This window comes from Malus domestica, chromosome 14 (genome assembly GCF_042453785.1).
Source record: "Malus domestica chromosome 14, GDT2T_hap1".
NCBI classification, from domain to species: Eukaryota; Viridiplantae; Streptophyta; class Magnoliopsida; order Rosales; family Rosaceae; genus Malus; species Malus domestica.
This window is the reverse complement of record NC_091674.1, coordinates 29,907,649-29,934,639: the sequence shown is the minus strand read 5'-3', so window position 1 is coordinate 29,934,639 and position 26,991 is coordinate 29,907,649. Positions and strand designations below refer to the sequence as shown.

Genomic DNA, 26,991 nt, shown 5'->3' with positions numbered 1-26,991 from the left:
GAATGACTCAATGATTATTCGTTAGCCGGAACCAGAAGTTAAAATTTTGGTAGATAGGAATCCAGTAAAAACTTCTTTCGAGGAATGGGCCAGATCGGGTCATTTCCCTAGAACAATAGCTAAGGGATCTGATACTACCACTTAGATCTGAAACCTACACGCTGATGCTCACGATTTTGATAGTCATACCATTGATTTGGAGGAGATCTCTTGAAAAGTATTTAGTGCCCATTTCAGTCAACTCTCCATCATCTTTCTTTGGCTTGGTGGTATGTATATTATAATTATAGTTTTCGATTGTGTTATGCGACTCACTTTTACTATTTTGTCATACTTTTGTTAATTTGATTGTTGACTAAAATGTTCAGCTCAACTACAATGAAACAGTTTAAGAAATTGACATAATGACTGAAGTAGGATATGTGATACAATTAAAAGGTCATTAAATTTAAAACTGAAGTTACGATCAAAGTGAAACACAAGTATATATCAAAAGATCTTAACCCTGAAATAATATCAATAAAAGTAAGAGAGTTTGAATGCTATGAATATCAATATTAAATCATAAAACTCTCATCAACTCACTGCATTTGGAATTTAAAATCTCTTCATCTCTTCAAAATAGTGTAGTAGGAATATCGAATGTATTAAAAAAAATTAAATATATTGCTATGGACACACAATAACATTCCATAAAACACTAAAACGTTTAACCCAAAATTATTCATTAAAAAAAAAGCATAAAAAGCACAATGATTCCGCTGCGTATCGAACCCAGGAATGCTAAGGCCATCTCCATCCGAGGGCTGGCCAGATGGCTCGTTTTAGCCCTTTGGCCCTCCAAAAAATTAATATTTTAATGAACAGTACAATACCATATTTGCTTCTATCTTCAACCGAGGATCAAATGGTCATAGAGCTCGTTTTAGCCATGTCACAAAAAACAGTCTCCAACCGAGAGCCAAACATAATTTATTATTTAAATTAAAAACTACAACAACTTAAATTTGAAAACAACAACAACTTATATTTAAAAACTACAACTTAAATTTAAAAATGACAAATTAAATTTAAAATCTACAATTTAAATTTGAAAACAACATTAACTTAAATTTAATATCCATAATCACCATCATCTTCATCATCCGCCGTCGTAGGAGTATAGTCAGAGGTAAACAACTGCCGTCGGGTCATAATTTTTTTTTTCTATCAAAATATGCCTTACTCATTGGAGTGTAATTCGAAGTGTTCATTTCCATATTCTTATAATTCATCTCTTCTTGTATTTGTTTGGCCCGTAATTCATGCCTACGGTTCCTTTCTTCCGCCTCAATGGCAGTTTGCTCCGCTATTAAGCGCAATGAGGCCGCCACTTCGTGTTGAGCGGCGTAATCATCATTTACCTTGTCTTTTTCCTTCAACCTTCGTGCCTTGTTTCGTCCCATAGCCCTAGGTATGAAACCTTCACCCGAAGACGGATTTTCTACCCTTATTTGTTGAATGGTAGAAGATCCATCTTCATCCATATCTGCAGCTGAGGATGCAGTTTCGAACACCGGTGTAGGACCTACTCTATGTTGAGGTGGATCTTCAAATAACACTCACCCTTTACAAATTTCCCAACAACTGTGAAACTGAAAGGGTTTTGAGCTACCCTCCATATACAATTCCTCCGCTTGGTGTACCTAGAAAATATAATTACAAAAAATTAAAGGAAATTAATTTATGAAATTAAATGTAATATAATTAAATGTATATACAAAAATTAAAGGAAAGTAATTCATGAAATTAAATGTAATATAATTAAATATTTAAAATAAATTGTGAAAACACTTATTTCGTCGTAGTAGTTAGCGCTGCTTTAACAGTGCTTGATGCCATTTGTTTAAACTTGGGTGAAGATGTTTCTTCCATCTTGAAGAACAACTCCGTGGTTTTAGACATTCAGTGGAGTTGTGCCTTCATAGAACTCTAAGTATTTTTTGGACACACGAGTCCAAACACCTTCACTTGTTTGAGAACTCCCCCTCACACTATCTTCCGACACCCATCTATAAGCCTTGCAAAGAGTTTCATATTCTTTTCGGGTCCAAACCCTACATTTTATTGCAAACGAGGCCATTTGAAAATTATTTAAATAATTGAAGGAAATATTTTTGAAAGAGGTAAGAAAATATGAATTTGAAATGGTGAAAATTTTATGAGGAATGGTGAATGAATGGTTTAGGTATTTATAGGAAAAAATTTAGAATTTTTAAGAATTAAAAGAAAAATTGGCCCAAAAAACAGCAAAAAAAAAAAATCCGACTTTAACTGGCCCCAACTAGCCGTTGGATTCAAATTTTTGTTTTTAAATTTCTGTCGGATAGAACCGACACTATTAGAAGCATTGCTATCAGTAACCGACAGTAAAACTGACACCAGTAAAAAAATTCCAGTCAGCCCAGGGCTGGCTACATGTGGCCAGCCTTTTGGCCCCTTCAGATTCTGTGGGGCTCACAAGCCCTCTGGCATGGCCCTCGGTTAGAGACGATTTTCTGGTTATTTTCGACCTTCTGGCCCTCTTAACCATTCGGTTGAAGATGGCCTAATTTGGTAGACCAGCACCTCACCGAATGGGCCACAAAATTATCTAACTTTTAACATTAAATACCCTTCCATTCATAAAAAAGGGAAAAAGTGTAAAAAACATTGCGACTAGGGATGGGCAAAATACCCACAAGTATGGGTAACTGTGTTTACCCGCCCATTTAAAGTTCACGGTTACGGTTATGGATAACCGTTTAGACAAACAAACGATTATGAGTATAACCGTTTACCTGTAAAATTTAAATAGGCACTTATGAGTATTACACGCGGTTATAACAGGTATCCATTTAACCGTTTATTCTAACATATGTAAAATATAAAAACTATAAATTGTTCAATCTCAGTGTTTTGTGAGAGAAAATAAGTGCTTATCACAGTAGGTGCTTCTTTTGGCCCGCATATTCCATTTTTAAAGGTGCTCGAGACTGCAAAGGGAGCAAGTAGTAGAGTTTGGAAGCAAGGAACCAGTTCAGCCCCAGCTTTCCAAAATTATGACAAATGTTACTTTTTGTATTTTTAAGTTGTTAAAACAAAACATGTAGACGATTGAAAAAATGGTAAATGGGTAAAAAAATGGATAAATGAGTTAAAAAACGGTTAAACGGGTATACAGTTACGGTTAATGGGTATACGGTTACGATTAAATGGGTACACGGTTATGAGTATGGTTAACCGTTTAGGCAATTACCTAACGGGTAAACGGTTATACGGGTATGAGTATAAACGATTATGGATAAATAATCGCGGTTACCCGTCTGCTATAACCGTTGCCCATCTCTAACTAAGAGTCGAACTCGGAATCTCAGTTTCATAGACCAGCGCCTTAACCACTGGGACAGAGCGGCAAAAGGGTGATCATACGTCACTTATTTTATTATATAAATAACCATAGTAACCCTAAACCCTAAACCCAAATAGTAAAATTATCAAATAGAGCATTGGCTCAAACATGTATTCTAACCCTACCATAGTAAAATACGAAACAATATAGTAAGTGGAAAGTAGTTACTATATGACATGGTGTTTTCATTTTACAATTACACTATTACATGGTAATATTAATTATATGTTTAATATTTAACGGACTTTGAAATGCTTAAACGTGATGCTTCAAATGAAGATTAACGTTTTACATAAAGATTAATACGACTGTAATTTAACGATACGATTTGGGTTTGGGATAAAGATTATTAATTTGAATATAATTGATGGGAAAAAAAAAAAAGGGATCCTGATTGGTTATACACAACGCTCATTGGTTTGATTATATACATTTACATAATTGCATTAGAGCTCACTCAACAAAAAGTTACGTAATTAGAAAGCTAGGGTAGGAGATGTTAAAATTTTCAGAAAATTGCATCTAAACAAAACTCTATACATGTATATAAAAAAATTGAGAAGAGAAATTATTGTAGTGATTGAGTTCTAATTATTTCCAACTTTTCGCAACCGGCTTCAGCGACGAAGAACTGTTACTTTTTCTCATGCCTGCAACAAGTGATTGTGACATGTTGAGAGATGTAATAATGTTGATAATTAGAAGGCGAACTGAAGTAGTAACTGGTGCTGAGAGCTATGTTTTCACATACCTGACGGTACCTTCGCAGCGCTCTTTGATCCTGATGCCGAAGGTGAAGAAGTTGTTCCTGGTTTAAGCGAGGGTCGCGGAATCCTACTAATCCTTTTAGGCCTGCAGAATATGAGTCATTAGTAAGAGATGACCAACAGCATTACATATAGGCCTCGTTTGGTGTCTGGATAATGCATTAGATTCAGTGTAAGTGATGCTTACCTTTCCGAGGGGTCAGATTTCGTGCTTTCGGGATAATTCATGCTGTCGGTAGAGCCATCAGTTTCTGTTCCAGCAGAAAGACCACCGTCAGATAAGTCACTTAATTTCCCCTCAGAATCTGCATCTCCAGATGCTAAGTTCTCAGCATGATCTGTAGGTTTATTCTGACCTATGTCATCACCTCCGGCAATCTTTGATGATTGCCCGAGGAAATCATTTTGCTGTTTAATGTCATGCATGGACTTCTGGAGCTTATGAGTACTGTACAAAAACACAGTTTTCAGGATCAGAAGCTGCCTTAAGTCCTAAGCCTTTATCCCGCCACTTAACGGTGTTTGGTTTCACTTCCCACCTCTAGAAACTCTGCTTGGTTGCGAAGATTCATACCTAAATGAGCTCGTCCCACGCTTCTCACTGTGGCCATCAAGTAATTGCAATCGCTCAATCTCGCCATCCTTCTTAGCAATCGTGTCTTTGAGAGACGCTACCTGCAGAGGCAAGAAAAATTTAGAAACAATAAATTTTTTGTAGAACATTATTTATGCATATTTTTCCAATTATGCGTATGAAATGAGAACCTGTTCCATTAATTCCCTAACATCCCGGCCCTCTTTGTTGCTTTTTGCAGCCCCCAACTCAACTCCGGCAGCCCTCTCAGCAAACTTTAGAGTACTTAAACTTTCGGAAAATGAACTTGCGTCAGGATTTAGCTGCACAAACATAAGCGTTTTTGCTTGCCCACCTGTTGTAAAACACCATAAATATTCTAGCATTACTACATATCTTATAAAACTTCGCACAATGAATGACAAATCTTAGAGAAAGACAAGAGCAACTTTGTTATGAATCTTCGACTCAATGAAACTAACTAGCGAAGAAGTACCGAGAGAGCTTTGAAGGACTTGAGTGAGCTTGCTATTTCTGTAAGGTACATGAGGGCTCTTTTGTGCAAGAGCAAATATGACATCTCCAAGAGAAGATAATGATTTGTTTATATGTTGTGCTTCCTTGAGCCTATCTCCTGTTACCTCAGAACGGTCTACTCTTTCACTTCCCGCGAGATCTACAAGATGAAGGTTACCAATCAAAGCGGAACCAGTCTTCAAATCCTTCCCACGTACATGTACTGTAACAACACTGTATATAGACATTCAAGCTAAAATCATACACACCAGAAAATATATAACATGTGGATATATACTAAATGAATTTTATGAAGATGAGATGTACAAACCTATGAGAGCGACTACTTCTTTCGTTTAAAGCAGTGGCACTAACAGCTCGGTTCTTAAACCCAATTCCCATCAATTTTATTACATCTGAGGTTGATTCCACGGGGTGCATGCTAGCATCTGGCACAGCTAACCCGTTGGGTTGAGAGTGGGTCATAATCCCAAGTGTGTGCAAGTCAAGGCAAACAAAAGACTGATACCAAATTAACTCAGACAACATTTAAGTATTCAAAATAATAGGAAGCGCATTTCATAACGACAAGGATATTTCTTCTGAGCGCCATCACTGGATAGCAAATCGCGCACCTGTTCGTTGTATATTTCAACCATTTGGACTCCAATTTCATATGTAATGGAGCCTTTTCTACATTGAGAGATGTCAAAAAGGTCGTTTAAGGCCCGGTAGTTGACCCCCCAGTTCTCTTTAGTTGCTTGATTAGGACCAGTCTGAGAGGAGACAATAGACATAAAACATCTGGTCAGCATCTTTTCAAATTATTGTTCTGTGATGAAAAGTAGGATATAAAGATGTTACATACCATCGTGTAGGTTTTCCCGGATCCAGTTTGACCATAAGCACAAATACAAACATTGTATCCATCAAGCACAGATCGTATCAACGGTTGTGTGTCAGCGTATACTTCAGCTGCCACAGTTAAATAAATTGCTCAAGTTCAGAATCGTAATGTATGTCACTATACAATCATGTTCGGAGAAGAATCATTTTCAAGGAGAATCAACAGATGAATCGAACAATATCTATCCAACATTAAAGACACAAAGTAGAGAACCTTGAGTTGCATCTGAACCATAGACCTTATTAAACTTGAACAATCGATGACCCTCTTTCCCTGGTTTGGAGCGGTCTGCAACTACCAGTTCCCCATTTTCACCAATATGTTCTACCGATGTCTTCTTTTCCTTTTGTCCAGGCAGAAATGGTCTTATTCGACAGAAGACTCTGATGTTTCCTATGCAAGAAAGTTAAGAAGTGAACTCTAATGCTTTCCTTAAGATGTAACCAAAGTAACGCTAATTTATTTCGTAGCACCTCTTAAATCCTGAATTTCATTAAATAACTTCCTATTTTCAGCGAGAAGTGCATGATAGTTCTCGGACGCGTCTGCTAATGCTTGAAGCTTCACTCCTGAAAAGCGAAGCTGTAATGCATGAAACTCTTCTAGCACAAACTGCGCGAAACAGATGAAGTTTTCGATAGACAACCCTACCTAAGTGATTAAAGTTCACCGCGTAATTCTGTCCTGCCGTCAAAACTTCTTGCTTAATGGATTCTGAAGATAACCTTAATTCCTGAATGTTTCATAACTTGATTTAGAATGTGTACATCATATACAATTAAATCTTGAAATACAATTTGATCTAAAGATACCTTTAGTGAACCAAGTTGAAGATCCATAGAGCTCTGGTAAACACGCAGTTTCTTGGTCCAACTTTTATATTTCGACTCTGAATTCGCTGAAAGCTGCTTCGCCTCATTCCTTGAATCTGCCAAGAGGCGTTCAAGTTCTTTTATTCTCCCTTCTAGCTCTGCTTTAGAAAACTGATATTTGGACTCGGAACTTGCCTCGAGTTCTTTCACTTTATTCCTTGATTCTGCCAAAGAACGTTCAAGTTCTTTTACTCTCTCTTCAAGTTCTGATTTATTAGACTGATGTTTTGACTCGGAATTTTCCTGGAGCTCCTTCACCTTACTCCTCGACGCTGCCAAGAGACGTTCAAGTTCTTTTGTCCTCTCTTCAAGCTCCGCTCTAGCACCTTTTGCTTCCGTTTCCATTTGCAAGCAACGCAGGTCATATGTCTTTTTCGCTATATCCAACTCTTGCCTCAATCCTGAAATTTCAAGGTTGCATTGATCCTTCTCTTTCATTAATCTGATCACATCCTCATCATCGGTTTTCTTCTTTGCTTCCATTCGGGTTCTCTCATTCTGCCAATTGTAAAACATTCCCACTTAAAGATATTCAGAAACTTATGTATCAAATGAGAAAAGCTTCGTAACCGCAGTTTACAAGTAAAATTATACGTATTCTTTGACTGCTAAACACCATCAATATGTATTTTTATTGTCCGCGAAATATACCTTTATTTGCTGAAGATGGTTCATGATAAGCTGTAACAGAAAATTTTCACTTTGAAAATAAGACATTGGTACCACATTGAAACATGTTTACGAGAAGCTGTCAACTCCTGATCTAATTTCTCGAAAAATGTTTCATACCTCACTTTCCTCACTGGTTCCGGATGCAAGTGTTTCAAGTACTCGGATTCTTGACTGGTATTTCTCTTCACGAGCCTTAAAAAGGTTGTTTTGCTGCACGAAACCATAACGAAGTTAACACAAAGCACTTCTTAGTAAGGCTAGCAGTGAAAAGTATTCATAAAAGCATATTACAGTTCTTAAATGCTCCGCTTGAGTTGATATTCGCCGCTCAATCTCCTGGACAACTTTTCGCAGAAGACAAGACACACGCTGTGCAAAAATCGCAATGTGTCAGAGCAGATTTCAAAATGTACATTTCTTGAATATTGTACATACTGGTATTTGTATAGATGAACTTATGTTTTAACAATCTTGTGCTTTCGGATTTCCATACCTGGGGTATTTCACCATTCTTTCTTTCAACACTTTCATCGAGGATTCCATTTACGACACTCAAAAGTGACTGCGTTGGAGCGTTCTGCAACAAGAGATGCTGAAGTGCATTAAAAATAGATTAAACTGAAGGGATCACAAAAGGAAAATCCGATTCAATTTCAGGGTCCACCGAGGACTTACATCTAAACTGTTTGGTTTCATCATTTCTGAAATTTTCGCAGCAGGAAGATCCGCGTAGCCTCCTTGCTTCAACTGAAACACCTCGTGGAACTTATGTCCGACATGATGCATGAGTAAAGGTGACGTCTCTGCACAAGGTAAATTTGCGTCAAGCACCAACTGTTTGAATGACGAAAACATTATGTAAAAGTTTATCAACTTAAACATATAAAAGTACATCGGCAAAAATAAATTTTGATCTGTTCAAGACAATAGCCAGACCTCCTGACATAACAGGACTACGCAATGCGCGATGAAATTTTGACTCAGACAAGACCTTCCGCATGTCATCTACAGATAATGGAGGAAGCTGGACACGGGAAGATTGGCTGCCAGATTTAGTCGTCGGACTAGTTATAGATACACCATAACCCATGACATTTGGCATAAATTGTGCTTTAAGTGTTAAAAGACATTCTGTGACAGCCTTCATACAACCCTGCATAATATTAATCCCGAAAAATGAAAACCATATTGAATGTCAGCAAACTAAAAACTAGATATCATGTGCACGTTGCAAGGGATCTGTATGCACACAAATTACATTGATAGGTACCTTCTCTAGGTCGGACATATCAAACTTCGGCAGCCCTAGCGCATCCATAGCTGCCAGAAACCTTGCAACTTTTTCCGAGGGTGGAACCAAGTTCTATGAACATTGAAAGTACAAAACCAGACATTCGATCACCACCTTGTCGAAAAAACTCTTCAATAAAAAAAGGGTGGGGAAGGCCTATCAAGTTATCAACTCACCTCATCAACAAGACCAGGTCTAAGCTTGTTCAATATCCAACATAAAACAGTACCATCGATCAAGCACGATCTCAAGTCCTCATCAGAAGCAGCTGTTGGTAAACCTAGATTAGGAACTAAACTATTTAACCATTCTACTAAGTATGCTCGCCGCTTGCCTGCAATATAAACTCAAGGGAGAAAAAAAAATTTAGATCATTAAGCATTGGAGAAGTATATCGGGAACAAGTGGAGATGGCTAGATTTCCTTACCTTCAGTCTCATCATTACCATTTACAACTTGTTCGAAACTATTCCCGGTAGCAGGAACACTTGAGCTGCTGGTTCCTCCATTTTCTTTTCTGCTGTAGTTGGATGCGGAATCCATGATCAGCTACTTGGGCGTGGACTAGCTTCGGAGCTCAACTATAAAACTCATGCTAAGCAACATCAATCCTCTGTTTAATAAGAGCAACCCTGCGAGTTGGAAACACATTACTGATGTAAGGGTACTAACAATGAACCGCGTAAAGCGAACAAACAATCTCTCGAAGAAACAAACACGGAGTAGAAATGCTATCGCGTCCCAAACGAAAGAAGATGAAGATTAAGGAGGGGTTGCACCAGCAATCATATACACACACACAAACATATATACATACATGTGTATATATATATATATATATATATTCACTGCATATACACAAGTTACTGATTACCGTATTCAAAAGAAACGAAAAACTTATGAACATGGCAGGTTCGAACTTCGAAAATCAAAGATAAAATAGCAATCACAAAATGCGAGAGACAATTTGCCCGAGCTGCACACTGGCTACAACAGAACTTCTATATGGAACAAACTTGACTTAGAACCCATATCCATTGAACAACTGATTACGAAAAAAAACAAAACCTAAAAACGAAATGGTTATCAAGCACGCCCTTGACTATTCATACGAAACATGTAAACAACATGGTTATCAAACATGATGCCCTTAACTATTCATACGAAACATAAAAACAAAATGGTTATCAAACGGGCGTAACTACTCAATAAAATGTGAATTAAAGAAAAGAAACAGAATCCCACCTGAGAAAACTCAGAGAGACTTCAAGCTAATGCGGCGTTGATTAAGGCTAAACCAATTTTTTTGATCCATTTACTTTAATTATTTCTACTTTTAATCATGTTTTGTTCAGATGTTCTTTGTTTGGAGTATTTTGGTTTCCACCGTTGATCTTCCAAGAGAGTTAAGAACCAGTGCGTGAAATTAGGAGCACAACTCTCTCTCGCCTCTACGTCTCTAATCCCATCAGCTGGTTTTCTGCCACCTGTCCTCCACCCCTCCGTCTTCTGTGCTACCTATTGGTGGACGTCAATGGCACGTTGAAATTGGTCTTGAATTTTCACCTCCATGGCCCAAATCCATCGTTCGCCCAAGAAACTAGTGGCCTGTGAGTTAAGGATCTGTTTCATATTGCGTTCCGAAGGGTTGAAAGTAGCTTTTTGACAACTAAAATCGTTTTTAACAGCGTGTAATTATCAGTCATAGAAGTGTTTTTTGGATGAAGCACTTAATCTAGAAGTTGCTTTAGGAAGCACTTGGATTCTAAATGAAGGGCTCCGACCATAACATTGGAAAAAGATCTCTTCGGATCCTCCTTGTGGGGATCCAGGGGATCCATCAATCATGTTCGTTCATCGTACATCGTGTAATCAGTTTTCGTTAGGTATTATTTATATTCAATTTTAAATTTAAAATTTAAAATGATTTCTGATCGCATGATGTACGATGAACGGATATGATTAATTGATCTTCCGATCCCCACAAAGAGGAACCTTTTCCCATAACATTTTGCGTATCACAAATATCAAAGATGGATGTGAATAATATTTTAAGTTGCTCTCGAGCAATCACACGGATTCAAAGCCTATTAGAAGACGAAGCGGATACTAATTATCACTATCGTTTCTTCTTTTGCACTCTTTTTTCCCCCTCTCTCTCTCTTAATTAGGCAGATGCAGGTTAGACGAGTTGGTCAAGGAAGTATACCAAATCACCTGCGCTCAAGTTCAAATAGTGGGAAGAGATGAAAAGAGAGTGTAAAAATCACTAACATGGAAATACACTTCAAAGTGAACATGTTTTCTTATCAATTTTTCTTCAATAGTCCGGACTACTAAACAGAAAAAAATGGATGGCCAAGATCGAATTGAGAAAATACTATTTTTCTTGTCAATCTAATGGGCCTAGTGCTTTATCAATGGAGATGAGCCCAAAACCAGAGCCTAATAAATCGTAAGCCCAAACACCCAAAAGCTCAACAACCCGAAGCAGCTGCAGACTTCAAGCCGAAACGGAGCCAAAACGGAGAGAGAGTGAGCAATCCAAAACTGCGCGAGAAAAATGGGGCGGAAGAAGGGAGTGGTGGACTTCGACGAGTCGCCGCCGGACGACTTCGATCCGGCGAATCCGTACAAGGACCCGGTGGCGATGCTGGAGATGAGGGAGCACTTGGTGCGGGAGAAGTGGATCGACATCGAGAAGGCCAAGATCATCAGGGAGAAACTCCGGTGGTGCTACCGCATCGAAGGCGTTAACCACCTCCAGAAGTGCCGCCACCTCGTCCACCAGTACCTCGAGTCCACTCGCGGCATCGGTTGGGGGAAGGACCACCGTCCTTACGAGTTCCATGGTCCGCCAGCGTACCCTATCCTTTCCCGTCATTGGCCAGTTTTCTTAATTAATTGACTTTTTGTTTTTGTTTTTGGGAATTTCAGGTCCGAAGCCGGAGCCGGTGGAGTCCGAGTGATCGGTTTCAGGTACTGTTTCTTGTGTTTTGAGCTCCCAATTTGATAATGTGATTGCAATTTTTTTTGTTTGGATTTGAAATTTCAGTTTTTGGGGTGTAATTTTAATCAAGTTTGGGGCTTTTCGATTCCATTTGCTCGTTCCTGCTGCGAATTAAGACTCGGGTTTTCGTTTTTTTAGTCTGGTGAGGCATATGATTTAGGGTTTTAGGTTGGAGTTTTATTCAAACAGAAAACACTACAAAACATGAGAACACTTGGATCGAAACGAGACTGTCAGCAGGAACAAATGCTTAACAGTTTTAGTTTTTGAGAATTGATAGAATGCTCAATCCAATTCTGATGAATCTTTGCTACCTAGCGATACTTCGATTCAGATAATAAACATGAGAACATTTGGACCATAAAACCAAAGACATGAATCTACAAACTTCCGGGGATGTACCCCTGCAACTTCCTTTATTGCATTATGGGGCATTTTTCCTTTATGATTCTTCGCATATAATGTCTTTTTTTTCGCGACTAAGTTTTTGGACGGTTCATTGAAAGGTCTTGAGCAAGTTGAAAGTCTTCAACTTGGAATGCTTATCATCTTTAATTTGGTAGGGTCTACGGTGACTTTTGGAAACAGAGTTATGGTAAACAAATCGGTAATGGTTCAACTTGAGAAAGCATAAAGCACGAGAATATTGTCTGTATATATGCATTCTGGTGTTCAGGCCTGTTGGTGGTATGATCTTCAAGTCTCTCAATCTACTCATTTGATTTTGATTTTGGAGTAGAGTTATGGAGCTAAGAAAGTTGCTTGGGCAATCTTGCTATGAACCTTCATTTTGTTTTGAACATTAAGTCAAATTTGTTGAATGACATGAATACTGAGCTTTGCTAGCATCACTCTTCATGCAGATTTAACACGAATTGTGAAATTTGTTACTCGACTTGGAGTCCAAAATTTCTGTGGTGTGATATGTTCAATGTTGCACGTGAATGAAGAGGTCGGCGGTTATAGTTGGTTTACTTATTATGTTTTCTTCGTGCAGGTGAGTAAGTTTGGGCTGCAGTGAAATGCAGAAATTGGAGGGAAGTTGGGGATCACAACATCACGATTTCGTTGTCTGTTATCATCTCTAGACTTTGTAAGACCAGTCTTATCTCTTCTTTGTTGTTACAGATTTCAGGCTTCGACGTTTCACTAGATTATCTCGTTTGTTAGCTTCCAAAAATCTCGATTTCAACTAGGGCTCTGCCTAGATAGAAAAAAAATAAGTTTCTTGTTTTTTGTTATGTATGAATGAATGGATCATAAATCTTGAGCACACTCAAGTGTCAAGGAAAAACAGTTGCTAATTCTCTAAAGCATTACAATTTGTGTTTTGATTGCGGTCCTTTCGGCAATTGTTGCTCCTCTCAACTCGAAGGTTGTAACCCGACACTTGCCAAGTACTTCAAAGTGTTGGTAGTTTAACATGCAGGGTGATCGGAAGAAGAAAATCGGAAAACCCGAAAAGTTTTCAATTTCATCCGGAGCACGCGTTCTTCTGTTGAGTAAAACCACATCATCCCCGCTAGCTCCAAGTCTCCAACTTTATTTTCTTCTTTCCTGTCAAGCAGATTAATCAAACCTTAATGAAAATTAAGGTAGTATGAGTAACATCCGACGATTTTCAGCGACAAGAATATGACAACGATGAGAATAGTTGGTCTTTAGAGCAGACAACAGAAAGAAAAGAAAATAATGCACTTGACTCTGTTAATGTGGCGTGATGAAGCCGGTGGTGGCCGGAGCTCCCTTGAGTCCACTGGGCGGGCTAAGAACGCGGAAGAAGTTGCTCCCACACCGTGCACCATGCCAAACCCTTAACACTCGTTATATCGGTCATCTCTCGTGCAACGGCTAATTGAATTGAGTTCTACAACTGCGCAGGCAGCACAGCAGGCTACTAGGGTTGGGAAATATAAAGGGAGCAGCCAAATGCATGAGATGACAGCTCTAGCCACTCCTCAGACCTCTGAATTGGACCGAAGGGAGCTCCCCTCTCCGTCGATCCATCATATTCACATATCGATATCAACTCCTCAAGATCGATCGCTTATAATGCAAGTAATCTAGCTCTTCCCCTCGCTCTCTTCTCTCTCAATGCTAGAAAATGACTCCTCTCTCTCTCTCTCTCTCTCTCTCTCTTATATTGCACGCAATGAACTTTTAACTTCCCGATGATGATCACAGTATGGGAATATTCTTAACTATGATACATAATAACGTATTGAGGAGTGATAGGTTTTGTCCTCAACAAATATATCTTCCAGTAAGAGCAAGGACACGTATGCACCTCGTTGCTTTGTTGTTGACATTCTAAATGAATCATTCTACACTGATCATATGTTATGAAAACTGTTGGAAAATATTAGTATATTTAGGTTTATTTGAATGCTTAGTTTTATTGGCTTAGCCCGTTAGCATTAGGGTTTTGATTTCTTACCTTTTAGGATTAGGGTTAGTTTATTATAAATATCTTGCTTGTTATTCATTTGAGAATTAAGTCAGTCACAATGTAGTATCTTAGGGTTTTGTAGCCGTTCTGGCATTCTTGTTAGTTTAATAATATTCTTATTATTCTTGTTAGTTTTGTCCGTTGCGCACTCTGATATTCAACTGTAATTTAGAAATTACATTTTGAAGATTACATGATAGCATTTTTAGTGCATGTTCATATTAAAAAAAACTGGTTTTACATCATGGTGGCTTTCTTGTCATCTTAACCTTCTTCGGGCATGGCACGGCAAGACAACCAATGAATCGAACAATTATACAAGATTTCTTTTCAACGTTTACTAACGGCACTGGAAGGTCTAGATATGACATATTGAATCAGGGATTTTTTTTAAAGAAACACTTATAGAATCGGAAGTGATCTTCACCGTTTCTTTCGACTTTATATAGTTTCTACTTAGTTATGTCTCTTAATTTTCGTTAAGAATAGGTTACCCCATGTCCTTGAGTGGGAGCAGAATCCAAAGTATTAATCTGGACTCTTAACAAAGTGACTTTGTTATATGATCGCTCTTAACAAATTGATTAGCTAGTTAATATTCAAGTTATATAAGGGTTCGTTTAGAAGTCTTTTTAAAATAACTCGAAGCGTTTTTTGTGAAATTGATTTTGAGTTCCAAAAACACTTTAGTTGCTTTTTAGAAGAATGACTAGATATGTGTTTCTTGCAAGAAGTACTTAAAAGTACATTTTTTTTTTAGGATTCACTTGGATTTTTACAAAAGATTGGTTTCAAAAGCATTTTTCCCAAAACGATTTCAGTCATTTTAAAAGTATTTCCAAATGAGCTATAATTATGCATCCTACATATACATAATTAGTTGTGGGGCACACACCACATAGAACTTCAATAATCTGAACTGTCTATTTTTCAAGTTGCATCTCATAGATTATCCTTGCAAAATATTAGTTAAATCGGAAATATTTAAGACATCTAATTGAGTTCAAAGAAATTAATGAACACTTTGTTCTATAAAAAACAATGAAATTTCATCGTGATAATTAAATAGGCAAATGGTTTCGGATTGAATTGAATTTTTACAAGCATGATCTATGAATAGAAACTTACAAAATAAACAGTTCAGATTGTTGAAGTTTGATGTAAAGTGAATCCCACAATTAATTCTTATTTAAAAATAATAAAAAATATGAAGTTTCATTGCATAAAGAACCTGTATGTATATATAAACACAAACCTTCGTGTACTTGTCGATGTCAATATAAGGCATATAATCACCTATAAAAATATTATGGAAGACGTGTAAGAAGAAGACGTAATGGAAAATTTTGATTAATTTTACATAAAATTAGTCTAAAATCTTGATAATAAGATGTATTTTAAACTATATTAGTAGTTCACATCCCATCCCATGTATGCAAAATTATAATAATTGTGTTGATTTTGTATTTATTTTTTATATTACTTGACTTGAGAAAAGGATTGGTGGTTGATTGCTTTGAAAGAAGCTCAATAAACGAATAACATTCTTAAATATATATATATATAGTAACGAACTCCATATTAGAATAAGTTATAACTTTTCTTGATCTCATCTTAATTAAGGAAACACGTCTCCACAAAATGATTGTCAATCAGTAAAAAAATATGCAATATCACAAAAAATTTTAAGATGAACTATAATATTTATCTAAATTAGTTTGGGACAATACTTTAGTTTTTAGAGTTGATGCTATGTCGTTGAGCTTGTACGTACATATGTGCAAGAAATAAAATACTTGGCGCCCAAGAAATTCTATTTAGAAAACACTAGCATTTATTAAGGGTAAATAAGTCAACAAATAAATAATTTTTAACTATACTTTTATTTATATAATAACATCCCTAAAGTTATAAATTCCATTTGGTCACAACTTTGTCACTTTATAGAAGTACTGTACTAAAATGGTAATGGAGTTAAACGCTGCTTAAGATGTTTCCATTGGGCTTTCACTAGAGTGGGTCCAACTCCAAGCCCAATTGGTCATCTATGGTTGGTAACCCCACTGCAAGTACTCCATAGTTTTCTCTAAGGTTTTAAAAGACATTAATCGCTAGTCGGGCAGTGAGTTAGGGTCTAGTAGTTAGGCGGCTAGGCAGGGCAGACTAGGTGGATTTAAGTGTCTATTTATACATAAAAAAATATGTAATTGTATTATATAAAATAAAATGACATATAGATTAAAGTATTAAAACATGTTAAAAATATGGGGACCAAGGTGTTCATTCAAGTATTCAACAAGTCTCTTACAATTTATTAAATAAAAATAAAATGCAAAATAAAAGTTTTATATTTTCCATCTAAATAAGAGTCATGACCTAGGCGGGTCTAGGCGGGCAAAGTCGGCGCCTAGTCGGACACCTGAGAAAGCTTAGGTGCCATTTCTTAATTTTCAAATGCCTAAAAATTAATTGGAAGGCGGTGCTAGGTGGTGCTTTTTAGTGTAGTGGTTTCCTTTAAGTATTATCTTATTTTTAGTTTTTTATTTTCGCTTTTTTGGTTGTCACCACCACCAATACTACTAAACCACTACCACCACAACCATACCCGCCACTACTACTACCACAACCATAATTGCCAGCTTAAGGACTTAATTTTTTTTTAAAATTCATTCATTCATTTATATCCATATAATAATTCAGAACCAAATCAGTAAAAATAGAAAGGGGCTTAGGGTTTTTGTTTGGTGGTCCTCACCCACGTGCATTATCACTTTCTGATTTCTCTCTTGAGAAACACAACCACGTTTTTTCTTTTTCCAGAGGACTCTACTGATGCAAATATCTGGCAAAAAAAGATCGTCTTCCTATTGGTATTGCTTAGCTAGTAGGAAGAAACCCTAGTTCTTATTCCAAGACATGTATTTTCGTTAACCGAATCTACCAACAACTGCATGAAATTTACAGTGGTGAATGTCACCCAATGCCGGAATCTGTTGATCAACTTGGCCAGGTTTTGTCAATCTTTTTTTTCCCTTTCTCTCTTCAAATTTAACTTTTGCCAGCAAAATGAATCAAAATTTAACCGTGCTCCCAAAAACGTGGATAAAAAAAAATAAAATACTGTGACTTGGTTTCTGAATCGTGATTTCTATTTCAACTTATATGATGGCTGTGCACAAAAGCTTTTTAGGGTACTTATCCACGAAATTGACTTATCAATATATATATATTGTACCATCATATTCATAACAACAAAGATATATATGATATTATGATTGTAGGTGTATTATCTATGTCTTGCATCTAGTGTTTGAAAGATATTTTTGTATCTCTGTAACCGTTACGACTTCGTTTTTGGTTGAACGCTCACATTTAGGCATTCTTATAGTCAACTTTCAATTGCCAATTTGATTAAATGTGATGTAGAGAAGTTAACTAAAATATCATTATCAACCCAGGAGTACCGTTAAGTAAATTGTCAAAATACTCCATGAACTTGTATTTGCCTTCTGATTTACTCTTAACTTTTCTTTTAGTAAATTACGGACTCAAGTTAATGTTTGTAGCCAATTTCCCCATACCGTCTATTGTCTTCACATTCCATCCAAATTTTCATTAGATAAAGGCATGTGCACACCACCTAAGGGTAATAAGAAGTTAAGTACGTATAAGTTCGGGGGGGATTTAGAAAATTTCACTCTTCCGTACATTTAGAAAACATGAATGTTGTTACTCCAGTCTAGTAGCTATTGCCAACAAATTGTTAGCTATACATACATCAATTAGCACACATATTTTCAAAGTTATATTGGTTATTGTGTTTTTCTGAGAGAGAGAGAGAGAGAGAGAGAGAGAGAGAGAGAGAGAGAGAGAGAGAGAGGGAGGGAGCTCTTCTGATCTTGTTCAGTGAAGCTTCGGATTTCCAGGACTAGCTAGTTATTAGTAGTGAAAGAGAAGGACTAACTGTGTTAGTTATAAGCTACCAACTTACTTCATTTATTCTACAAATGCAGGCCTTATATTTCTGGCACATTGCATATATACATCAACGTCAGTCCAATTTTGCCATGAAATTAAACAAGCAAAATTGGGATGTTCATGAAAATCATCACGAGAGCTACAGCTACTTACTGTTATTTATTGATCATGAGGTAGGGAAATGCAGCCGCAGGAGCATTACTACTACTACTTCCCACCCCACCAAAGCTGGACGTTGTCCTCTTAACGAACCGACCTTTCATTCTAGGCCGCTTCTCCGCGTTCAGCTTCCTAACTTCGTATCTTATCTTCTTCGAAAACAATCGCGTCCTTCGTTTCTCTCTGTACCTCGAAACTCTTGCTTCTCTTCCCCGGTCATCGCCTCTTCCACTTACACATCCTGCAGTATCTCCATGTGGTTGATAAATTTCTGTAGGCCACATACCCTGCAATAACCACATAATACATAACCCTAATTTTTTAACGAAAGGAAAAAAAAAACCTAATTAGGTTTCGTAAAAATTGTGCTAGCTTAATAATAGTCTTACTTAAGTAACACAAGGTAGATAGATTATAATTATATAGGAAATCATCCTCACAGAGTTAATTAAAAATGTCTAGTGGATTTGATATGTAATTATGAATCATTGAATATAATGTAATCATATGCACATGATTTTTTTTACTCTTTTCAGTATTCAGTAGACAGTAATCACATGCAGAAGAGTACACCTGAGTGATTCAAATGAGTATGCTTTTGTTGTCTAGTATAGTCTAGTAGATCAGTAGGACCAGAAAATGGAGAGAGAGAGAGAGAGAGAGAGTAATATTGTTACCATGCAGTCTAGCCAGCCGTCTGTTGTGCGGAAGCGGCGTACGACTGTAAGTGAATAGTAAGACAGAACAGAATAAAAACAACACCAACAAGAACACCAAGATTTATACTGGTTCGGCAATGCCTACATCCAGTTTGGAGACGACGGAGTATTCCACTATAATCAATGAGAACATACAATAGTGTTTATCACTCAATTTCCCAAAGACCCAAATAACCCCAAGCTCTCACACTTACAATAGGAAGAGAAAACCAAAAATACAAAACAAGACAATTTGAGAAAATTCTTCTCTATGCCAAATGGCTTCTTGCTATTTTTCTCTCTTCCTTGTTCTTCTCTACTTCTCCATGCTTATGAGCTACACCTTGCTCTCCTTTTATAGCCAAAGAAAAGCTTCTCAAAGACATCAATGGCCAAAGGCCTAACATCAAGTCAAAAAGAATTAGGCATAAGTGCATCCAATTTTGGTTTCCCACATGTAGCATGCCATCCAACAATTTTGACCACAAAAGTAGCCCAAAGATTTGGACTTTGACTACATGTTTGAGTCAATAATCAACAATCTCCACCTTGACTCAAACCCTCTAAGTAGAACTCCAAATAGTCATCTCCCAATCCCCCATGGGGCAATCAACAAATTTTACAAACGCCAATCAAGTCTAAGCAGTGCTTAAACTTGTGCAACGAAACTGGCTTCGTTAACATATCCGCAGGATTGTCAGCGGTCCCAATCTTCTGAAGAAGAATATCTCCCTCGTCAATAACCTCACGAACAAAATGGAACCTCACGTCAATGTGTTTCGTACGTGCATGATGAACTTGATTCTTTGCTAAATGTATAGCACTCTGACTGTCGCAATAAACATCCACATGGTCTTGTTGAACCCCTAAGTCATCAAGCAACCCTTGAAGCCAGATGGCTTCCTTTATAGCTTCTGTCACAGCCATGTATTCTGCCTCAGTAGTCGACAAAGCAACTGTAGATTGCAGAATCGACCTCCAACTTACTGGACCTCCAGCAATAGAGAATACAAAACCAGTAGTGGACCTACGCTTGTCCAAATCACCTGCGTAATCAGAATCCACATATCCAACAACACATTTACCAGTAACTTTATCCTGCTGGAACAATAAACCAACATCCACAGTACCCAGAATATACCGTAGAATCCATTTCACAGCTTGCCAATGCCCTTTTCCTGGATTATGCATATATCTACTGACAATGCTAACAGCTTGTGAAATATCAGGCCTAGTACACACCATAGCATACATCAAACTACCAACAACATTTGCATAAGGAATTTGAGCCATGTACTGACTCTCTTTAACAGTTTTAGGAGACATAGAAGCGCTAAGTTTGAAATGAGAGGCAAGAGGTGTACTAACCGGTTTTGAATTTTCATTCATCCTGAAACGTTGTAGTACCTTCTTCAAATACTGCTTCTGACACAGACTAATCTTGCCCTTCGCTCTATCTCTTTCAATTTCCATACCTAGTATCTTCCGAGCTTCTCCCAAGTCCTTCATCTCAAATTCATTACTTAGTTGAGTCTTCAACCTTGTAATCTCCACTTTGCTCTTACATGCTATAAGCATATCATCAACATATAAAAGCAGATAAATGAAGGTTCCATCTTGTAGTTTGCGAAAGTATACACAATGGTCATAGTGACTTCTTGTGTACTTCTGCCCGATCATAAATCTATCAAATCGCTTGTACCATTGTCTTGGAGACTGCTTCAAGCCATACAATGATTTTTCCAATTTGCAAACCCAATTTTCCTTTCCAGCAACCTTAAAACCTTCTGGCTGAGACATATAAATCTCTTCCTCCAAATCACCATGTAAGAACGCAGTCTTGACATCAAGTTGGGCCAACTCAAGGTCAAACTGCACAACTAAAGCCAACAGAATACGAATAGAAGAATGTTTTACTACAGGAGAAAATACCTCATTGTAGTCAATGCCTTCCTTCTGAGCATAGCCTTTAGCTACCAATCTGGCTTTAAATCTTACATTGTCTTTTCCCAAAGATTCCATCTTTTTGGCATACACCCATTTACAACCAATTGCTTTCTTCCCCTTTGGTAACTGAACCAGCTTCCAAGTCTCATTTTTATGAAGAGATTTCATCTCCTCATCCATAGATTTCTTCCACAACTCGCACTCTGAACTCATGACAGCTTCTTTGTAGGCGGATGGAATATCATCTTCAATAACGGGAAGTGCATATGCCACAATATCAGTAAATCGAGCAGGCTTTCGGATTTCCCTTCTCGATCTTCTGGTTGCAATATAGTCTTGTTGCTGTGGAGGCTCTTGGGTAGGTGCCTCCTCTTCATCATCCTCGTCCTCATCATCAGAATTAACTGTAGGACTAGTGTTTGAAACATCAGACCTTACTGGAACAACTGGAGTCTTCAGTAACTCCACCTGCTTTGAGCTACTCATGGTCTCGGTCGCTTCAGTTTCACCTTCATGCTTGTTCTGATTAATCATAGCAGCCTCATCAAAAGTCACATCTCTGCTTACAACAAATTTCTTCTCATCTGGACACCAGAGTCGGTATCCCTTAACGCCAGTGCTAAAGCCCATAAATAGAGCTTTCTTTGCTCTTGGATCCAACTTGCTTTCTCTGACACGATAGTAAGCAGGACAACCAAATATGTGTAAAAACTTGTAATCTGTACAAGGTTTACCAGACCATACCTCCATAGGCGTTTTGCCCTCGTTCGCAACAGCTGGCAATCGATTAATGAGATGGCTTGCATAAGTAATTGCCTCAGCCCAAAATGCCTTGCCTAATCCAGCATTAGACAACATACACCGAACTTTCTCAAGTAAAGTACGGTTCATGCGCTCCGCCACCCCATTCTGTTGCGGTGTCTCCCTAACCGTGAAGTGCCTCACAATACCCTCATCTTGACAAACTTTCAAGAAAGGATCAGACTTATATTCACCCCCATTGTCTGATCTGAGAGTCTTGATCTTTCGACCGCTTTGCGTTTCAATCATCTTTTTCCACTTCAGGAATATCTTCAAGACTTCATCTTTACGCTTCATGGTGTACACCCATATTCTTCTAGAGAAGTCATCAACAAAGGAGACAAAATAATGGCTACCTCCCCAAGATGCATTCTTGGAAGGTCCCCAAACATCAGTGTGAACATAATCAAGAATGCCCTTAGTGTGGTGAATAGCAGTGCCAAATTTTACTCTAGTTTGCTTACCCAACACACAATGCTCACAGAATTCCAATTTGCATGCCTTTGCACCTTTCAATAAGCCTTGCTTCACCAATCCTTGCAACGCTTTTTCACCAGCATGCCCAAGACGCATATGCCATAACCTCGTGGTGTCTGTGCTATCTGCGTCAGCAGCTTCGGTGACAGCTGCTCCACCAATAACTGTATTCCCCTGCAAGAAATACAAGTTATTTCGTCTTGTACCTTTCATCACCACCAGTGCCCCGTACACAGCTTTAAGAACTCCACCCTCCATGGTGATCTTGAGACCCTTGGATTCCAATGCACCCAGTGAGATAAGATTTTTCTTCATATCCGGTACATACCGAACATCACTTAATTCTCTGACTGTTCCATCATGCATCTTCAAACAGATTTTGCCTATCCCTTGTGTTTTGCAGGCATTATTATTACCCATCAAAACAACTCCACCATCCAGCTCCTCGAAATTAGAAAACCATTCCCGAATGGGACACATATGATAGGTGCAACCTGAATCCAAAATCCACTCATTGGAGTGACCATCAGCATATGAACTAGCCAAAGCAAACTCGAAATCATCATCTCCAGATTTTGCAATATTTGCTTCAGAACCCGCTTTCTCCTTCTCTTTGTTCTTCAATTTGGGGCAGTCTTTCTTCCAATGACCCTTTTGGCGACAAAAAGCACATTCATCTTTAGCAGGAAACTTCCCTCGTGACTTTGAACGAGATTTTCCCCGCTTCCCAGATTTTCTTTCCTCTGTTCGACCCCTTGCAACAAATGCCTCGGTTTGTGAATTGTGAGTCTTCAATTCCTTCTTACGACACTCATGATTCACCAATGCCGCAGACACCTCATCAAGTTTCACCTCGGATTTTCCATACAACAGAGTAGTTGTCAAATGATCATAATCATCAGGCAATGAATTTAACAAACATAGTGCCTTGTCCTCGTCAGGAATTTTCACATCAAGGTTTGCTAAATCAGCAAGTATTTTATTATAATCATTGAGGTGTTCGTGCATAGAGATACCTGGACGATACTGAAATCGGAAGAGTCGCTTCTTCAAGAAGAGACGATTTTCTGCGCTCTTGGTCATATACTTCTCCTCCAATTTCGTCCATAACTCCTTAGCAGAAGTTTCCTTCATATACGGGTATTTCAACTCCTTATCAAGGAACGATCGAATAGCAGCACAAGCATGAAGATTAATTCGCGTCCACTGCTTGTCATCAATATCTTCTGGTTTATCTTCCAGAACCATATCCAACTCTTGTTGATACAACACATCCATAACTTCACATTGCCACATACCAAAATTATTAGAGCCATTGAATTTATCAACCTCTAACCTTGTAGTAGTGGTTGGATGTCTATTGGATGAAGACGAAGACGATGCTGACTCCTTCCTTACAGATTCATCTTTATCTCCAGCCATCTACTCGGTACTGTTCACAAATACGGCACTGTTCACAGGTACAATACTGTTCACAGATATTGTAGCAGTTCACTGTTCATTGAACTGTAGCGCCAACACTATTCACGGAACTGGGCTCTGGTACCACTTGTTGTGCGGAAGCGGCGTACGACTGTAAGTGAATAGTAAGACAGAACAGAATAAAAACAACACCAACAAGAACACCAAGATTTATACTGGTTCGGCAATGCCTACATCCAGTTTGGAGACGACGGAGTATTCCACTATAATCAATGAGAACATACAATAGTGTTTATCACTCAATTTCCCAAAGACCCAAATAACCCCAAGCTCTCACACTTACAATAGGAAGAGAAAACCAAAAATACAAAACAAGACAATTTGAGAAAATTCTTCTCTATGCCAAATGGCTTCTTGCTATTTTTCTCTCTTCCTTGTTCTTCTCTACTTCTCCATGCTTATGAGCTACACCTTGCTCTCCTTTTATAGCCAAAGAAAAGCTTCTCAAAGACATCAATGGCCAAAGGCCTAACATCAAGTCAAAAAGAATTAGGCATAAGTGCATCCAATTTTGGTTTCCCACATGTAGCATGCCATCCAACAATTTTGACCACAAAAGTAGCCCAAAGATTTGGACTTTGACTACATGTTTGAGTCAATAATCAACACCGTCTTCAGGGTTGAGTTCCGGTCGAGTTCCATTCGTCCACGGAGAGCCTTGACTTGCCCAAGCAGTGATGACTGTCTCATAATCTAGCCTCAAACATATCTTCTTCCTCTTCATCACCATCTGCTTGTTCTCCATGAATGCCATCTCATCACTACTCTGAGCCCCCGTGAGCAGGACTAGCTTCTCCTCTTCCTCCTTGTCCTCACTTCCCATTTGTACCGGTACAGCTGATGACTGATCGTAATCCAAGCTCCAATCCAAGATAGAAGGATTAAATTCCATCCCTTCAACTTCCTCTTCAACCTTCACTTCTTTACCCTCGTCCAATAGCCCCAGGACTCCTTTGATGTCACTACAATCCTCATCTAGTCCCCCTCCAAGGAGGTTCTCCACATCAGCAGCAAACTCCGCGAGCTCCATATCCGTCGGTAGAAACCCTCCCAGTTTGTCCAAGTCATCCTGTACTCCTTCATGATTATTTCCCATATTTCTGATCTCAATCTCTTCATCATCGAGATTAATAGCGTCAGTATTGTTCTCAACTTGATCAGTTGATGAAATATTGCAAAGCTTGGCCGCAAAAGGGTCGTAAATTGGAACCCTATAAAGAAGCTGCTCTAGATCTTCATTTTCCTCATTCTCCATTAAATTTGCTTCTTCGCACCCAATTTCCGGAACAAAAGGTAGAGGAGGGTGTAACCCTACTTTCTCTTGCTCCTCTTTGACTGCGAATCCAGGCTTGTTGTTGTGGCGAGGGGTTCGTGCCTTGCGCTTGAACCCATTGTGCCAAGCCGGTGTAGCTTGGTCTGCAGTCAGCTGCATCGGCTCATTGGCCTTGAAAGATGAACCTTGGAGCCGAACCCTCTCGTGTCTGCTTGCTAACTGGTTCGCCGAGTGCACCGAGGCATCGCATCTTTGGCAAAGAAAAGCATCATCAGCAGCACAAAACCATCGTGCCCGTTTCACCAAACAGCTATCGCAAGCTCGAGCTGTGTTGCCTCCCATTGCATTTGCAGCTTTCTTATCAGTGATCATATTGCAGCAGCAGCAAACTGCAAAGTGTTTGATAAAATTAGCAAGAATCAAACCGATGAACAAGTGCTTTTGTTATAAGTCACAACTGAACTCAGGAGGAATGTTGAGGTGAACAAAGTGCTTTTGTTGTAAGTAGTCACAACTCAAGAACAGGGAATATTAAGGTGGGTTCACATATTTATTTAGGGGCCCAAATGGTTCAATAATTATGGAGTGGGGACTGGGAGAAGAGTGTGAGAGTGAAAGGAAGATCCAGCTTTTACTCTTACCTTCATGCCCCTGCAGTAGTTGTGGTGCTTTGCTACATTAGGAAGAGAGGAGAGGATGTTGCTAAAGCTTCTCGGGACCCACAAGGAGGTAGTATATCACTGCTCATTGGCTAAGCTTCTGAGCTTCATCTTTTTCTCTGAACTCTTATTGGTTGCAAGTCAAATTGGGGGATCCATGTGGGACCAAACTAGGGTTAGGGAAGGCCACAATTGCCCTCTTTTGTGTTTTTTATGTACTGTGTTTTATGGGAGAAAAATGAGGAAGAATATTTTGTTGGTTTGTTTCTATAATTTCATTAATTCATATGAAAACCTTTAAAAACTCGTTTTTGGTCCCCCCTTAGGGTTTCTTTCAACTCTCTTGTGGCTCCCATCTCTCACTCTCACCCTAAACCACTATGTGAAAGTGATTCTGCTCCAGATGATTAATTTTCTGTGGGACCATCTGTTAAATTCAATTGTGTTGGTCATTACTTATGTTAGTAAACGAATCTGAGATAAAAACAGTAATAGTACCACTACGAATTAACGAGTAATTTTAGCACTAACGAGCGGCTATGAGCGCTAAGGAGCAGCTTTAGCACTAACGAGTGGGCTATGAGAACTCCAAACTACAAATCAAGAGATAAATTCCAAAGTATTACCCAAAACCAACCACTTGATCGTGAATTGATTCCATCTTATTGTGTCGAGAAATTTTTCATTGTGACCGAAACACGGATGGTACACCACATGTTTTTATATAAGTGGTGGGAAATTTTATTTTTTAAGTTATTAACTTTTTGACACATATTTCACTATTTGTATAATGACACGTGGTGTATCACCTGGTATTCTAGTCCCATTGAAAAATATCTCTATTGTGTCACCGCCCACAATCGTTAGCAGCAAGTTGATTGACTAGGACACCTTGGGAATGTCTCACACGCACAAGTGCAAAACAATTGAATGGTAATATGGACACATCCACATTTTCTAATTGTGTGTGATTACTTGGTAATAAGAAGATAAATTTTTTCTTTTCAATATTCAGCTGAAAAATTGCTA

The 26,991-nt window shown here is 38.3% G+C and overlaps 3 protein-coding genes across 11 annotated transcripts; 1 reads left to right on the top strand and 2 right to left on the bottom strand.

The window, feature by feature from the left end:
* Positions 1 to 3,807: 3,807 nt before the first annotated feature.
* On the bottom strand, positions 3,808 to 10,408 carry LOC103455497 (kinesin-like protein KIN-14P). 7 transcript variants are annotated; one of them, XM_070812452.1, is made up of 24 exons: positions 10,275 to 10,408; positions 9,458 to 9,661; positions 9,206 to 9,375; positions 9,009 to 9,101; positions 8,675 to 8,891; positions 8,414 to 8,541; positions 8,232 to 8,330; positions 8,030 to 8,107; positions 7,856 to 7,948; positions 7,718 to 7,747; positions 7,007 to 7,564; positions 6,846 to 6,927; positions 6,668 to 6,763; positions 6,408 to 6,587; positions 6,156 to 6,262; positions 5,885 to 6,063; positions 5,619 to 5,783; positions 5,268 to 5,521; positions 4,963 to 5,126; positions 4,772 to 4,872; positions 4,554 to 4,645; positions 4,385 to 4,448; positions 4,182 to 4,282; positions 3,808 to 4,080 (listed from the first exon to the last, which is right to left on the bottom strand). In XM_070812452.1, the coding sequence occupies exons 2-24, from the start codon at positions 9,570 to 9,572 to the stop codon at positions 4,022 to 4,024; spliced, it is 3,225 nt and encodes a 1,074-aa protein (XP_070668553.1). In that variant the 5' UTR covers positions 9,573 to 9,661; positions 10,275 to 10,408; the 3' UTR covers positions 3,808 to 4,021. The 7 variants fall into 7 exon arrangements, 6 of the variants coding, with proteins under 6 accessions (XP_070668553.1, XP_070668549.1, XP_070668550.1 ...); XM_070812448.1 differs by having other exon boundaries at positions 4,385 to 4,645; XM_070812449.1 differs by having other exon boundaries at positions 4,385 to 4,645; positions 8,232 to 8,315.
* Positions 10,409 to 11,440: 1,032 nt separating this feature from the next.
* Positions 11,441 to 13,343, top strand: LOC103455496 (NADH dehydrogenase [ubiquinone] 1 beta subcomplex subunit 10-B-like). The gene is made up of 3 exons (XM_008395084.4): positions 11,441 to 11,881; positions 11,967 to 12,008; positions 13,037 to 13,343. Exons 1-2 carry the CDS (start codon positions 11,593 to 11,595, stop codon positions 11,996 to 11,998), a joined length of 321 nt encoding a protein of 106 aa, XP_008393306.1. The 5' UTR covers positions 11,441 to 11,592; the 3' UTR covers positions 11,999 to 12,008; positions 13,037 to 13,343.
* A 5,113-nt stretch (positions 13,344 to 18,456) lies between these two features.
* On the bottom strand, positions 18,457 to 26,260 carry LOC103455493 (zinc finger protein CONSTANS-LIKE 6-like). 3 transcript variants are annotated; one of them, XM_070811985.1, is made up of 3 exons: positions 24,638 to 26,260; positions 19,303 to 19,317; positions 18,457 to 18,912 (listed from the first exon to the last, which is right to left on the bottom strand). In XM_070811985.1, exons 1-3 carry the CDS (start codon positions 25,673 to 25,675, stop codon positions 18,622 to 18,624), a joined length of 1,344 nt encoding a protein of 447 aa, XP_070668086.1. In that variant the 5' UTR covers positions 25,676 to 26,260; the 3' UTR covers positions 18,457 to 18,621. The 3 variants fall into 3 exon arrangements, with proteins under 3 accessions (XP_070668086.1, XP_070668085.1, XP_008393304.2); XM_070811984.1 differs by having other exon boundaries at positions 19,303 to 19,322; positions 24,640 to 26,260; XM_008395082.4 differs by having other exon boundaries at positions 19,303 to 19,324; positions 24,645 to 26,260.
* Between the last annotated feature and the right edge of the window lie 731 nt (positions 26,261 to 26,991).

Bases quoted from the DNA above. Each gene is read 5' to 3' on its own strand.
- LOC103455497 (XM_070812448.1), bottom strand. From the start codon at position 9,572: ATGGATTCCGCATCCAACTACAGCAGAAAAGAAAATGGAGGAACCAGC. The intron at 7,565-7,717 runs GTATATTTCGCG...TACAATTGGCAG, and splicing joins ACCATCTTCAGCAAATAAAG to AATGAGAGAACCCGAATGGA. The intron at 4,646-4,771 runs GTATGAATCTTC...GTTTTTGTACAG, and splicing joins CGTGGGACGAGCTCATTTAG to TACTCATAAGCTCCAGAAGT.
- LOC103455493 (XM_070811984.1), bottom strand. From the start codon at position 25,675: ATGATCACTGATAAGAAAGCTGCAAATGCAATGGGAGGCAACACAGCT. The intron at 19,323-24,639 runs GTGTTGATTATT...TCCGCACAACAG, and splicing joins GGAACTCAACCCTGAAGACG to ACGGCTGGCTAGACTGCATG. The intron at 18,913-19,302 runs GTAACAATATTA...TGGTTATTGCAG, and splicing joins ACGGCTGGCTAGACTGCATG to GGTATGTGGCCTACAGAAAT.
- LOC103455496 (XM_008395084.4), top strand. From the start codon at position 11,593: ATGGGGCGGAAGAAGGGAGTGGTGGACTTCGACGAGTCGCCGCCGGAC. The intron at 11,882-11,966 runs GTCCGCCAGCGT...TGGGAATTTCAG, and splicing joins CCGTCCTTACGAGTTCCATG to GTCCGAAGCCGGAGCCGGTG.